The sequence below is a fragment of the Tyto alba genome, unplaced genomic scaffold (assembly GCF_018691265.1).
Source record: "Tyto alba isolate M040663 unplaced genomic scaffold, T.alba_DEE_v4.0 Super-Scaffold_2, whole genome shotgun sequence".
Classification (NCBI taxonomy): Eukaryota; Metazoa; Chordata; class Aves; order Strigiformes; family Tytonidae; genus Tyto; species Tyto alba.
In genome coordinates, this window is record NW_024881282.1 from 19,829,513 (window position 1) to 19,844,033 (window position 14,521).

A 14,521-nucleotide genomic window follows, 5' to 3' on the forward strand; every position below is an offset into this window, starting at 1 on the left:
CGCCGCCAGCTTCGAAAGCCGGGCCCCGCCCCCCCCGCCGCCAGCTCTCGCGAGAGGCGCCGCCCGCCCCCGCCGCCATTTTGCTTCCCGCCGACAGGGCCGCGGTCGGCACCGTGAGCCGGTGAGCGCCGGGGGAGGGGAGGGCATGGCGGGGCTCCGCTAGCGCCAGAGCTCGGGTGGTGGTTGTGGCCTCTCACGGCGCTTCTTCGCCCCAAAGCGCGGGCTCGGCCCCGCACCGGAAGGTAACCGCTGTGGGGAAGGGGCAGGGGATCCGCCGTGCGGGCTGAACCCCGGCGTCACGGCTGGCTCCTGGCGCGGGCCTGAGGGCGAGGAGCTGTGGGGACGGGCAGCTCTGCTCTGCTTTCCCCCACCCGGGGCGGGGGGGGGGGGGAGTGGGGGCTGAGGCGGCTGTGCCCCCGCAGAGCCCCACAGCTTCGCTTCCAAACCGGCCCGGGCAGTGGGAGATCAGCGTGCAGTTGTACGATGGGAACGGGGTATGGCGGGGTGGCGTTTCTCCGCACCAGTGCAGGTTTATGCCGCGTTAAAGTGCTTGGCTGGCTTGCTAATGCAAGTAACCGTGTAATGAGAGACCTAGAAGTTAGGCACGTTTAGGACTATTAGAGGTTAATGAATAGCACGTGTGTCAAATCGAAATGTAGCTTGGCCTTTCTTGCCTCTTTGTTAAGCCTGTATATTGTGTTGGAAACTGTATTTGTGCTTTCTACACGTGCTAGTTGGTCTAATAGGATACTGTTTTTCTCTGCAAACCACATTTCCCATAGTTAAAGTACAAGACTAGTTAATTGTATACCAGTAAGTTTATGGGGAGACTGTGGTTCAAAACTTAGTACGAAGGAATGGCCAGATGTGGATCTAGAAGATAGGCCTGGAAATACTCCCTGTTTTGACAGGAGTTAGCTATTTGAAGAAGTAGTGAATGAAGCGAATCCTTTAATAATACCTAGGACTAGATTTTGCATAAATAATTTACAGAGGACATGCTTTAATCTTCATGTAAGGATAACTGAGTACACTTTTCAGCTAAATAAAGATTTCCACTTCCCTTTTCTGGTCTTGGGTTTCTACAATATCTTATCATACTGTCTACTGTACGTACATAATGGTTAGTTGTGAATATCAGGTTCTGAACTTCAAAACAGCCAGCTAACAGGCAGTGGAGTAAGTGCGTGCCAAGTTTTTAATTTTTCATGTTAAATTTTGAATTTTTGTCCCTAAAGTAATGTTATGTTTTTGTTTATGTTTTGAGGCATAATGTTTTTAACAACAGTATTACTCCAAAAGAGAATTCCTGGAAAACAGTGGATTGGAAAGTACAGGCGACCAAGAGTGGTTACCCTTTCAATGAAGGAAGCAATGATCCGAAGGTTGGAAATTGAAGCAGAGAATGAATACTGGCTGAGTCGACCTTACCTAACACGGGAACAGGAGTACAAACATAACACGGAACAGAGACGTGCAAGATGGGAAGCTTTCAAAATCCTGATGAGAGCCAAGTTTCCTGAGCACAGATATATCAGTGATCATTTAAACCACTTAAATGTGTCAAAAAAGTGGACTTGAATAACGGTGTATTTATATTTGGTGTGTATTATGCACTACCCTGGGATCTGCTGTTGTACCTACTATGGCAGTTTTGTAATTCAATATAATAAGGGTAGATGACAAACAAGACTTTGTTACAGTATACAAAATCTAACATTAAAAAGTAGTCCTACAGAACAGTGTATCTTGAGTTATTATTGTCTCTTTAGAAAAAGCCAGTACTTTGTGGCTCTCTCTGCCATCTGCCTGCCTTCTGTTCTTCGGGGGTTTTGCATAAAACAGCCTGAGTTACCAAGTGCAATGATGATGATGTGAACTAGATGTGTAGCCTCACTAATTTCCTTTTGAAAGCTAGGAGAGCACACCTGCTCTGTTGAAAGGGATGATCTGCTAGGACTGACCAGATGGCTCTTACTGGTCCCTCTCCCTTCTGAAGCGAGACTTCTGTATACATCAGTACTTGAGACACAACTGACAATACTTCAGGCATGCAAGGACCAAGATGAACTAGAATTACAAAATTGGGTGTATGAAGCTAGAACTCCGGGAAGATTGTAAAATGTTTCAGTTTTTTAACACCTTGTGAACTGCCGAATTTAAGTGCCTCTGTCATTGCTTCTTACAGAAATTATTTCTGATCTAAAAGGAACACAGCTGATTGGTGTTTAAGTGGCAATCTGATTTCTAAGTTATGTTTAGTGTCCGAAAGAAAATAGTCAGCCACAAGTCATTTTTTTTTATTTCCCCTCTCAAGACCAAGTGACCTGGACGATGTGCCAAGAGTCAGCGTAATCTTAGGTTTGTTGCAGGTGGAGTGTAAAAACTGGAAGAGTTACAAAATGGTTCCCAGGTAGGGAGTTTTTCTCATTGATCTGATACGCACATTACAGCTAAAAAGTTTCAGATTCTTTTATTAAGTTGATGTTGCATTCACTGATGAATTCAAGTGTCATGTCCATTCATATTTTATCACTTTGGAAAGGAGGCCTACAATGGAACAACTTTCTCAGAGAAGTATGAACAGGTCTGAACGCTGACATACAAAATTGTGAATGCGCTTTCAACGTCTATAAATGGCTTAAGATAACATTTATGAAAAAGTATACATATGGGGAAATTGCACAATACAATTAAAACATGAAGGAACTTCCAGGCAAAGCAATGTGATTTTGTGTAATTCATTTATAAAAGCCCATTTTAAAAAGTTACTTCAAGTATTAAACTATAAATGGCAACATGTTTTCTCTGTGCATAGGACTAGTCCTATCTGTAACATACAAAAAAATACAATAAATGTGTCATTATTACAGACATCTTTTACACTTCACCTCAAACTTAAATACAGCTCATTTACAAGTTTAGGTAGGACAATTAAAAATAACTATGTGGAAGGAGAACCGCTGGGACTTGATTAGTGCAAATGTTGATGATCCTTGCTGGCAAATAGAAAAATAATTACAGAGGAAACCCAGGGATGTTTAATTCATCTAAGTTAAAAAGGAGACAGGGAGAGGGGGCAGGTGTTTAACATCAGGAACGCTGCCTTTTTTTATGACAGTTTTACAATTGTAAATTGCTGTTCAGAAAGATTTCAGTTTCTCACAATAAAGCTGACTGATAGCAACTGGCTAAGGGACAAGAGAGATTGGAGAGGAACATGCTAGAACGTGGAAGTTGTCAGCCAAGTAACGTGAATGGAAGGGAACCTGCATGATCTAACGCTCTGGTGACAACAAAGGTGGATACTTCATCCCCAACACACTTGCTTAAGTGCTGAGCACGTGCCCTCTGGTTATTGGGGCAGGGCATGGGAAGAAAGATGGGGAAACCCCCCAAACCCAAAGAAAGCAATCCTGTAAACATCATACTTCACTACCTAATGGAAACAAGATTCAAGTAATTGCTGAAGAAAACAAACAGCCAAACACCAGTTTTAATCACCATTAAAACTAACTACAACTTGCAGCTTCATTACATTTAATGACAGTTATGTAATTAAGAAAAATGCATATAAAAAGCTGTCTATATATACAAAATAAATTGATAGAAATTAGTAAATGTTCAGTATTATAACAAAACACTTAATATGCAGCTGCTCTCTTTGGTGCCATTTAGGGATAGAAGAGCCTCTGATGTTGCATGCCTAGCTATTTTTTAGGTACTGTGAAAGATGTGTTCTTGATCTCCGCTGAGTTAAAGTAGCTGCTGTTTGGAGCCTCTGTAAATGCATACCTGAACCTCCCAATTATATATGATTTTAGACCACGTCCTCAGAGAACATACACTATGAAGCTCAAAGTTGTGGGTGAGTTTTTTTGTGCGGTCTTGTGTGGTGTTTTTTTTTGTTTTTTTTAAATAAATATGGCCAGTCAGTGCTCCAGATCTAGGCAGATCTGGTTAATCTATGTTGGAGTCAATGCATCTCTTGCTAAATTTGCCAGATACTAATGCTGCTGCAAACGCTGCTTTTTTCATCCTCTTGGGGCTCTGGTGAGCTAAAAAGCTAAAACCGGACCATACTTCAGATTAAGAAGTTCTTTGAGTGCACACTGAATGGTATTGAACTTAACCAAAACCTCCAAACCCCGAAAGGTTATTTACAATATAGAAGAGCCAGAGAAGATCAAACGAGGGAAGAAAGTGTAGCTGAAAACTGCAGGCATTTTAGCACTCAGGAGAACAGGACCTGTTTCTAATAGCATATGAAAAGTAGCTTGGTACCTGCAAATTTCACACTCAAGGGGCAGCTTTAACAAAAACATTATTATCACTTCTACTCAAATCGCTAAAAATGGAAGTGCTCAAACGCCCTCTAAAATAACCCTCTGAATATTTAAAGCGCAAGTTTTTAATCAAAGGCTTACGATGTGTCTAACTTGTGACACTGCAATCTCAGGATAATGCTGTAGGAAGTCAGTTATGACAGAAACCTCTTCCTGACCTCTTCCCACAATGTGCCTTTGGTAGGAGCAGCAGTGATGTGTATGTTGTACACCCTGTGAATAAATAACTGTAAGAAAAAAAACCAAGTGCATTAGCTGTGTAGTGTTAGGTATTTTCTATTCGTGGATCTCCCTGTCTCGTCTTCATAGGGACAACTAACACCTCAAGACTTTTAAGAAATCTCGAGGAGAAATCATACTGAAATCTTGCCCTAGGACAGGCTTCTGTCCTCCCATGGGAGTTTAATGTTATTTTGTGTGTATGACTTGCATGTGTATGTGGATTTTTTTTAAAAAGAAATAGGCAGTAAGAAATACTAAAGCATAGTCTCTAATTGCAGCCAATGCCAACTATCCTACAGTAACTACAATACTATTTATGGCTTGCAATAGTAATTATTTTGGTGGAACTAAAAGCTTAAGGGCTGTTATTTTTAGTGACAATCTAGGTATTTTCAAAACTTGCTTATACAGAGTAGATTAAAGCACAAAGCCACCATGTACAACGTGACCAGCACCCCAAACAGTTGTTTTCCTCAGGATCCATCTCCCTTCTGGCCTCCTGAACAGGCAGGGCTGCTTTTCTCACTGCATCCACTGGACGTTTTCAGCTCTTCAGTGCATGGGCCAAAAAGACCTATTTCCTGGAGCACCCCTGCAGCCCGCTGCCTGTGCTGACAGTGATACCTAAGTCTGCTAGCAACTCAACAGCCAAACACCTGTTTGTTCTCACCAACTTTTTAAATTCCTAGCTTGCTCCCTCCTTTGGCCTCTCCTACTCTGATACAGCGCCAAGTGCCCTTGCTTATGGCTAGGGAGCTGTCAGGACAGAACTCAAAGACAGATGACATTGTCCTGCCCCACAGCCATGATACCTCCTCCACAGCCAGGGCCTAAGGGCATCCCCTAAGGGCATCGTGTGCCCTTAACAGTTCCTCAATACAGCTTCCTTAAAGAACTTTTCTCCTTTATATCTGGGGTTTCTCTTAGTAACCAGCTCCCCTAGGGGAAAGAAAAGGGGGGTTGGGGTTTGTGAATTTGGAAGAATCATATTGGAATCATTTTACTATGTTTCATATTTGTCAGGGTGACTTTTCAGTAATACCTGCTTTTACACAAAGTAATTATGGCTTCAAGAGTATCCTTAAGCACACTGCTTTTCTCCTTTTCTTATCTGAAACTTGAGAAACCTCTGGAACAAAATGTACCTGTGATCTGCATAAAGGTGTCAGAAACATCAGCTCTTTATGAAAAGCCACAAAAACATCCATCAGATATACAAAGAACTGGTTTCAGAAGACCAGCACTTGCTAGAGAACACACATGGAGTTAGCCCCATCTGTTTACTTGCAGTTTTTCCTGTAGATTAACTATCCTGACTTAAGAAATCAAACAAGTTATACTGTTGTTAGCCTACAGTAGATATACATTCATATGGGGATATATCAAGCATTTTGGGGGATGGGAGGTGAGCAGAGACCATATTGCTGTATCAGTGATACTTACCATATTAGAGACATGGATTTTTGCATATAGTTCTGCTAGATGATGTCTGTGCAAGTATGTGTTATCTCAGCTGTCATACACTGATGCAGTAAAAGCCAGATGATATCCCAGGCCCTCCATTACAGTTCCACCAGTGTTTGGGGCTGTAAATCCTGGTATTCAGAATGAGCCATTTGAACTCGGAGTCTTCTGTCTCTGTTGTCCTCCCCAAGAAATTCTGCTGGTGCAGTACTGCTGAGAGCTTACATTCAGATGAACACTTCTCACTTGACATTGGAGAAGAAAAAGCTAAACCTTTCAGCTCAATGTGGAGCAAATGGTTTTGTAAGTTTTGAAATCAGCAAACGCAAAATTTCTTGTACAAAGTTTGAAGAAACATTCTGCAACTTTTATAAAACATGCAAGTTTGGACCATTACTTCTGTCTCAAGAACATTCAACAGCGACTAAATCATGTTCACAGGTTCTCAAAGTGTTCTTTTTCTAGAAGGTTAATATCTAAGAAAAATTTATTCTTTCCAAAGACAAAAAATACTTGTTTTAAACCTTACAGTATACTTGATACCTTAGTATCTCTAGTATCTCCATCATAAACATATTTGACTTAAGTAGCAATCAGTCTGGGAAAGAAACCAAACAGGTTCTTTTGGCCCAGATCATCAACTTGGCTACTGCCTTCAGTCTGTAACAAAAGGGCTCATGTCTACTTGTACTCAGCATCAGCTGAACATCAGAAAAGTTACTGACAGGAAAATAGTATTTGTCACTTTTTACAGGTGTAAAATTCCAATATCACCCGAAGATGATTTAGAAGTCTTCTCCAAAAAAGGAGTGAGGGGAAAAAAATCCCTCATGTTGTTTGCTGTAGGTCTTGATCTTAGGATGGGCTATTCTTCACACAGGAAACATATTTTGTCTGTTGGGAACAGGTACATCACTGCAAAAAGCACTCAATTTTTGGAAATTTCAGCATCACTTAAACTGGACTTGAAAGTGGCAGACTAAAGCATACAAATTTTCAGTGTGTTAACACAGATGTATGATCCAACACTAATTTTCTCGTAAGTACTTGAGATTTGTTTAAATGCTACTTTAGAACCAATAAAAACTTGTGCCTTTATTAAAAAGATAAAACAAAAGTATAAAACAGTATTTAGAAACCATCAAGGGTCCCACAGAAAAAGCAGTATTCTTCCAGTTCCATTTTCTACCAACACTCAGCTGCAATAAGGTTTTTCTCAGGGGTACTTTACCGTTTTGTTATTGCCTCATACAGAACATTGCAGACATTAACAGAAGATGTAACAATTGTTAATTCCTTTTTGGATTGGCTTTTCTTTGTATGCTGATAGACAACTGTTGTAAAGTAATAATCCATGTTTTTTCAACTAAAAACGAAGTTTGTTTCTTTGAGCTCTGTTCTTGATATGGTTAAATAAATCAAGTTAAAATGATGAGGGGGCTCAATCCTATAGCGAAAAAGCAACACCCAAGTAAAAGGCTTTTATGTTGTTGGCATTGTCCTGCTCCAAAGCACAGCTAGTAGAAGGAATCCTCGGGCCCAAAAGACTTGGGAGAGCTATGATCATGGGGTAGACTGGTTAACAGGAAGAGGGGAGAAGACATCATCAAGTCCCTTCCCCATCACCCGGTGTTTGAACTGTGTATAGTTGCACTTCAGACTCACCGGCCATGCTCTATGTTCATTTTTTTTTTTTTGTTTCGTTTCCTTTTTTCTTTCTTTCTGTACCCTGGAGTCCTGCTATGGAAGTGACTTCTGCAGTGCCTAAGGTATGAAGCTTACCCGTGAGGAGGTAGGTATCTCTGCATCTACCTCCACCACTGCAGCATAACAGAAATGCATAGTTCCCACCCTGGACCTTGTGCATCCAAGCAGGGCACTTCAGGATTTGGCCCTTTGGTAGCAGTATATTATTCAGTGTTGCATAAATGCACGTTAAGAATCTTAAGGCATCTGTCTTAACTTCCCTGGTCTGCAATAGTGCTTACAAGAATCCATTGTACTGTGCAGAAACTTGAATTTCTTGTTTCTTCCTAAAATGTTCATGTTCCATTTTTTTACTGATCAACTTCTTCCAAACAAAACTGAGTAATATTCAAGCACAAAATGTGTTGTAGAAACCTAGTGAAACGAAAAAAGTAGTCAGTGGGATTACATCTTTAGCTTTGAAAAAACAGATCATAGGGCATTACAAGAATGCAGCTAAGTAATGTGATCTACAGACTCCTCATTCAGGACAGCAGTTAAGGTAACTTCAACTCATAATGAGCTTTCTGGAAGGTGTGAGTCGTTTTGTTTTGTTTTTGTTTTAAACCTTTTACGTTTTAGAAGATTATCTGCACTAGGAACATCAATCCATCACCACTGACCTGTGGCTAAAGTGACTTGGATCCCTGATTGGCAAGAATTGCTCATTCATTTTTAATGAAATTGATAGATACGGGGACTCAAATTATATTTACCTAGGTGAGGCTGGGGAATTGGCCTTCTTTTGCAAATCACGGTCTTTTCTCTAGAATAATCTGGGAATTTTGCTTGTCAGCCATGACTTTGACTGATTCTGCTTCATGTTATAGGCATAAAATTGAAAAATACAACTATTAGTCTATTACAGGGTATATGAAAGTACATGGAACTTGTGTTGGATCTCACAGTTATTGCACAATTGCTTACAATTACAGGTAGACTGGAATTAACCACCTTGTCCTCCAGAAATGGTGATCAAATCCAACTGAACTCAGAACAGATGAAACATTGCGCTACTGAGTTAACCATTATTTGAGATAACAAATACCAAAATACTTTTGCATTCAACGCAATTACACAGTATTTATTTACACAGCTTTTAAAACTTCTGTAGTTTAGGCAAGTATGATACAAAGTACACAATTTTTCTTTATTAAATTTGGCCTGATTTTAGGAAGAGAGGGAGGATGGAAAGGAAATTAATCTCAAACTATTACCAGTTAATTGTTCAGCTGTGCTGGGTTTGTGTGGCAGGGTTTCTGGTACCTGGGGAGGGGGCTACAGTAGTGGCCCCTTTGGGAAGCTTCTTGAAAGCTCCGCTGCCTTCAAGTCAGGCCCACCTCTGGCCAGAACTGAGGCAATTAGCAACAGTGGCAGTGCCTCTGCAATAACGTATTTAAGAAGGGGAAGCTGGGAGGGGGGTGGAGGACTTCTGGGGAAGAGTTGCAAGGAAGACACCTATGTGATCACTGAAGTCAGTGGAAGAGAGGAGGAAGGGCGAGAGATGTGCTAGAGCAGAGACCTCTACCTTGTGTCCTGCGGTGAGACGGTAGGGCTGCCCCCCCTGCCACCCATGGGGGTCACTGGTGGAACAGAGGCTGACCTGACGCCTGTGGAGGAGCCCACACTGGAGCAGACATCTGCACTTAAAGGAAGCCGGGACTCTGAGGGGAGAAGCAGCCCCTGCTCGTGTAGTTTGGCCCTGGGAGGACTGCAACATGCGGGGGTGACCCACATTGGGGCAGCATGGGAAGGACTCAGTCCAAAGAAAGTTCATGGAGGACTGTCTCCTGTGAGAGCGGAGCCACAGGGAGCAGGGTGGGAATGTGTGGCCTTCCCTGCCCCCGAGCACAAGGAGGAAGCGGCGGCAAACTGGCGGTAATCCCCAGTCACTTACGCTCCCTTCTCTGGGTCAGTGGAAAGAAAGATTAAGACCTTGCTGTAATATCCTATCAAAGGCTGCTGGGATGAACTGCTCTCAGAAGATATCTATTCCTTTCTGTTAAGAACTGAAAAGCCTCTGTAACCTGTTTAGATCTAGTTTTTATATACTTAGGGGCTGAAAGGAGTCCCTTGCTTGGGACATTCATTTGCACATTTATATAAAGTTGCAAAGGGAAAGATCATTATTGGTGGGTTCTCATGGTTGAGTAGTTTTTTCGTAAGTACCACTAACTAGTCTAATTTTGGTTTTTGTAGGAGTTTACACTGAGCAGTCTGACCAACATCAGCCTAAGCATCACACCATCCTCAACAAAGACCTTTCAGACAGACTTTTTTTCTTGAAACCAAACCAGCCTTCCCCTTCCCCCGCAATGATTCTAGGTCAGAAGGCTTATTAAAAAAAAAAAAAAAGTGATCCTAAAATTACTGAGATCACAACACTCAAATATTGTGTTTTCTCTTAAAAAAACCCAGGAATTCCTTGCAAGTTTTGTCTCCCTCTTTTTTTTTTTTTTTTTTGTTTTTTTTTTTTTTTGTTTGTTTGTTTGAGTGGAAAAGGAAAGAAAGAAAGAAAGAAAGAAAAAGTCAAAGAGAGGTGAACGATTCAGCCCTCAGGATCTATGCTTGCTTGCTACTTGTCCAAATAAGATTTGCTTCTCTTCCAGAGAGTAAAAATTAGTGGGGTTTATAAACTTCACCACAGTATGAAGTCAACACAGAAGTCTAATTTAGTCACTGGAAATACACTAGGGGAAGCTTTCATATATGCAGCAGCACTCACTGTATTTCTTAAATGCAAATTGCATGAAGAGCTCTTGCATAAAAGATCACTGTCAATTCCAAGTGTGATGAAGCTGCCTGTATGCAGACACATATATTTACCTATTGAGCTTCCTTCCTTGTGTGCAAACAGCTTCTTAAAGAGCACAGCATGGCCCACTAATATACGATTAAGACAGTTAAGGAGCTGTTCCTTAAGAACAACGTTTCCTCAAGACAGCACTTCATCTCAAAATTGTGCATTTAGCAGATTAGATTATTTTCCCTGGTCAGGTAAGAAAGCCAGCACTAGCCACTTCAATCTAAATTACAGGATTAGTCTGACTCATCTCAGATCTAGCCAGTCCATGTTTCCTGCACTACAGCATTACTCCCATTCTTGTCTTCTGGACAATCATTCTGAGTTTTATTTAGACTTTTCTATTACTCATCCAACATCAGAGGACTCCTCTGCATTCCACAATTAGTGACTTTTGCCTTCAAGATTCCTACTTTAGTTTACTCATACACATACAGAAATGGCAATTGATTATGTTGGTCTTACCTGTTTCTCACTGAGATGGTTGGTTAGTAATAAACTGAGATCAGCTTTCCAATGAAACTATAATATGCTTTTTTGCACCTAAAATGTGAGAGAATCTCAATTATGTGTTTTCGCAGATTTGCACAACAAATAGCAAAGACTTCAAACCACAAAGCACATTTATCATGTTATGTGTATTTTAGAAAAAAATATTTTCCTCCTCCTAATCAAGTGTAAAAAGATCTAAAAATCTCAGAACAGGAAGTACAAAAGTGAGAATTATCTATCCATTACCTTAGTGTAATAACTCGGTTTGGAGCAGAGTATGAGACACAAGTTAGCCTTAACTTATAAACACGCTGACTTGATTCTACAGAACAAATACTCTTCTACTGACTCCAACCAATTCCTAAGGACTTATCAGGCCTAAAAAAATAAAAATAGATGGAAAGACCCACCACAAACAAAACCACAGAATCACCAGAAGTGTTATGGTGCAGGCTACCTGATTTAACATTTTCCTCTTCAGGGCCACTTTCCACCCACTGACTGTCACTGGCTAGCAATCGATTTTGTGATTCACTGAGTGGTCGAGTAGGAAAGGACTGATTGGCTCCAGAGCTGAAAAGTGAGCAAAGTCAACAGGAATTCTGTAATAGCAGTAGCTGCTTATTTCAGACATTCCTAGAGTCATGAAGTTACTTAAGAGCAAAGCAAACAAACAAAACTACGCTGCCAACTAAAAATGGCCCCTGGCCTCCAGACACAATTCTCCTACAGGCTTGTTTCGGTCATTAATCTACACCCTTACCTGACATAGGCCACTCACAGTTCTAATGGAAAAAAAGCACAGACTGATAGACAAGAAACAGCATACTGACAACAATGCTACTGACACACAGTTAAAAAGAAAACCTACCAATACCGTCTGGAAGAACAATCTAATGCCATCTTACCCCATCAGTAAAAGCTAGTCTTTGGCTGAACATCTTGCTAACGCAAAAGGATACTCTGGTGATTGCACAAGGGTCCTGCTCATGTGTAAATTCCACAGGTTATGTTGAGCTGGAAGCAACTTCTTCTCGGTCTTGCCACTGAACCCCCCTAATGCCTGGTAACTCACATAACTGCTGCTGCCAACAACCTTAAGCTACAAATTCATTAAGCTATAACGAAGACTTCTCAAATGGTACATGTAAACATCCCCAGAAGTTTCATACTCCTGTGTCTCTGAATCTAAAGCAACTTCCTGAAAATACACTGAAGACACAAAACATGCAAATTTGGAGGGATAAAGAGTAATGAACTAAAACCCCTTCAGTGCTAAAACCCACCAATAGCCACAGCCACTGCAAACTGCATCTCAGTATCCCTGGTTTAAGCACGCTGAAGGAGGTGAAATACAAATGATATATACACCTTGCCTTTCTCTCATTCCAAAAAATAACAAACTTTTTTTTTCCATGGACCGTTATTCAGTCTTCCCTAGGACTTTGTTGATTGTTGTTAAGAGCCAGTAAGCTCTTACCTTCTGTGTTACTATTTCCTTAGAGCCATATCCTTTTGTTATAGGTCAAAACCAAGAAACAGCATTTCTGCATCAAGCAGCACCATTTTTCAGTCGTGATCCATCCTATCCTTCTCTGAAGACTTACAAACTCATTCTGAACATGACAGTAAGTATAAAAAAAAAATTTAAAAATTGTGAAACAATTTTTATCTCTGGATGAAGTACAAAACAGTACAAAATGAGAATCTAAAATGCTATAGTTACCTTTTGGCAGGTTCATTTTGGCTTGAGATGGTAAGTTGCTCTGGATCCATAATCACCAAACGAGTTGGAAAATTACACCCGTCGCCCAAACTAAACCAGAAACAAAGATTCAAATCGCTGTTGTAGTTGACTTAAATAAACTGAACAAGTGTACCAATGCAAAAGGCAAACGCTACAGGTTCGAAGCAATCACTGAATGCAGTGTGGAACTCCAGACTTGAGCAAGGCAGTGCCACCACTAAGCCGGATGATCAGTTAATTAAATCTTGAAGCTCAAATGATTCCCACCCTTCCACTCAGTGTGGATTGCTGAGCACAGCACTAGTCTATGTATTTCAGAAACATCACTCTGTCTCTGTAGACTGTAGCTCTAGTCTTCCCCCAAACCACCGTGTGCATGTAGTCAGACAACCTGGTATTTACAACCCCAGAAGCTGTAGCATAAATAATATTCTGGTGGTCATGCTTCTCCCTCCACCCATCATTTTGAGGTTAGCTAAGCCTTCTTGGAAAGCAAGTTTATTCAGGATAAAATGTGGTGGCAAAACAGACCGATCCCTCTACAATATAGCTTCTGTCTTTAATCACATGAAAAGTCATAGTAGTTGAGCAAACAGATGAAGCAATTTAAGATCTTGTTATCACCTCTGCTGTTTGCTACCAGACCTCAGCTTCATAAATGGGTTCGTCAACATTTTAAACTGATGCAAAAACCCCAAAAAGCAGTGCCCACTTTGTTCTGCTGACTTTCGGGAGTGGTGGGAGTGGGCAGCAGGTCAGTCTTGCTTCATCAAGCCTCCCTGATGCTTATCTGGAATTCCCTAACACTGGCTCAGCTGAAGTTTTAAAACCAGTATTTTGCATAGCATCAATTTTTTTTTTTTTTTTTTTTTTGCACTGCTGCTTATTTACATGCACTTTCTCAGGCAGCTTTCAATACCGAAACTGTCATCTACAGCAAAAGGAAAGCTGTCAAGTGTTTTCAGGGGTAAGAGGGCATGTTTTTAAAGCAACGCTGTTTCAGTGCAGCTGAAGTTCAAGCATTTGGATCTCCTCTGAGTTGCTGATTTCTGCTCTATAATCAGGCACTAATACTACCACCAAAAGGTGTACAGTTTTTGAAATCTCAAAGCTTTCCAAACTTCCATAACTTAGAAAGCCCTTGTCTCTGAATGAAAACTGTGCAGTCTGCTCGGTTTTCTCCTGCACATTTTCCTTACACCAATATTTATTGTGCAGGATTTACAAGTCAGCTTTTCAGATGTGCTTTATTTTTCAGGAGGGGAGGCAAGGTGAATGTCACAGAATCAATTTATTCCCCAATTCATTCCCATTCAGACTGAATACCTTGTAAAGATAGGGAGTAGCCAATACTTCTTTTCATCTCCAAAAACCTCCCTCAGATTTTTGCTGCATCCAAGAGAAAAGCCATTTTTATCAGGGCCATTTCGAAATGTGGGTGCGCGGAATGTTTCTGTAAAAGAAAAACATGCAATATCTCTAAAGTGATAAGGAGTCAGAGAAGATGAATAAACAGACTCAAAATTCTCTAGGTGAAAATAGTGTCAGGCAAGCTGAGACGATCTTGATGTGTATTATGGAAGAAAAAATAGTCATCACAAGTACTCAGAGAGCATAAAAAAAAGGTACAGGGTTAATGACAAAAATAGAAATGAAAGGTAAGAAAGTCACGTGAACAGAACAGTCATCTTTCTCTCTTTA

General features: G+C 40.9%; 2 protein-coding genes across 9 annotated transcripts in view; one reads left to right on the forward strand and one right to left on the reverse strand.

The window, feature by feature from the left end:
* Positions 1 to 50: 50 nt before the first annotated feature.
* Positions 51 to 1,740, forward strand: MRPL57 (mitochondrial ribosomal protein L57). Of its 2 annotated transcripts, none has more exons than XM_032991139.2 (2): positions 51 to 121; positions 1,268 to 1,740. In XM_032991139.2, exon 2 carries the CDS (start codon positions 1,273 to 1,275, stop codon positions 1,579 to 1,581), a length of 309 nt encoding a protein of 102 aa, XP_032847030.1. In that variant the 5' UTR covers positions 51 to 121; positions 1,268 to 1,272; the 3' UTR covers positions 1,582 to 1,740. The 2 variants fall into 2 exon arrangements, with proteins under 2 accessions (XP_032847030.1, XP_032847031.1); XM_032991140.2 differs by lacking the exon at positions 51 to 121 and adding an exon at positions 128 to 242.
* Positions 1,741 to 2,447: 707 nt separating this feature from the next.
* The window catches only part of ZDHHC20 (zinc finger DHHC-type palmitoyltransferase 20), a 50,826-nt gene continuing 38,752 nt past the window's right edge, over positions 2,448 to 14,521 (reverse strand). For 2 of the 7 annotated variants that reach the window (XM_042791926.1, XM_042791923.1), the window contains 5 exons: positions 14,147 to 14,273; positions 12,800 to 12,889; positions 11,531 to 11,646; positions 11,047 to 11,124; positions 2,448 to 8,153 (listed from right to left, as the gene is read on the reverse strand). In XM_042791926.1, the coding sequence (XP_042647860.1) occupies positions 11,087 to 11,124; positions 11,531 to 11,646; positions 12,800 to 12,889; positions 14,147 to 14,273 (371 nt within the window). In that variant the 3' untranslated portion in view covers positions 2,448 to 8,153; positions 11,047 to 11,086. The remainder of the gene's footprint in view (positions 8,154 to 11,046; positions 11,125 to 11,530; positions 11,647 to 12,799; positions 12,890 to 14,146; positions 14,274 to 14,521) is intronic. The other 5 variants (XM_042791927.1, XM_042791925.1, XM_042791930.1 and 2 more) reach the window with 3 other exon arrangements.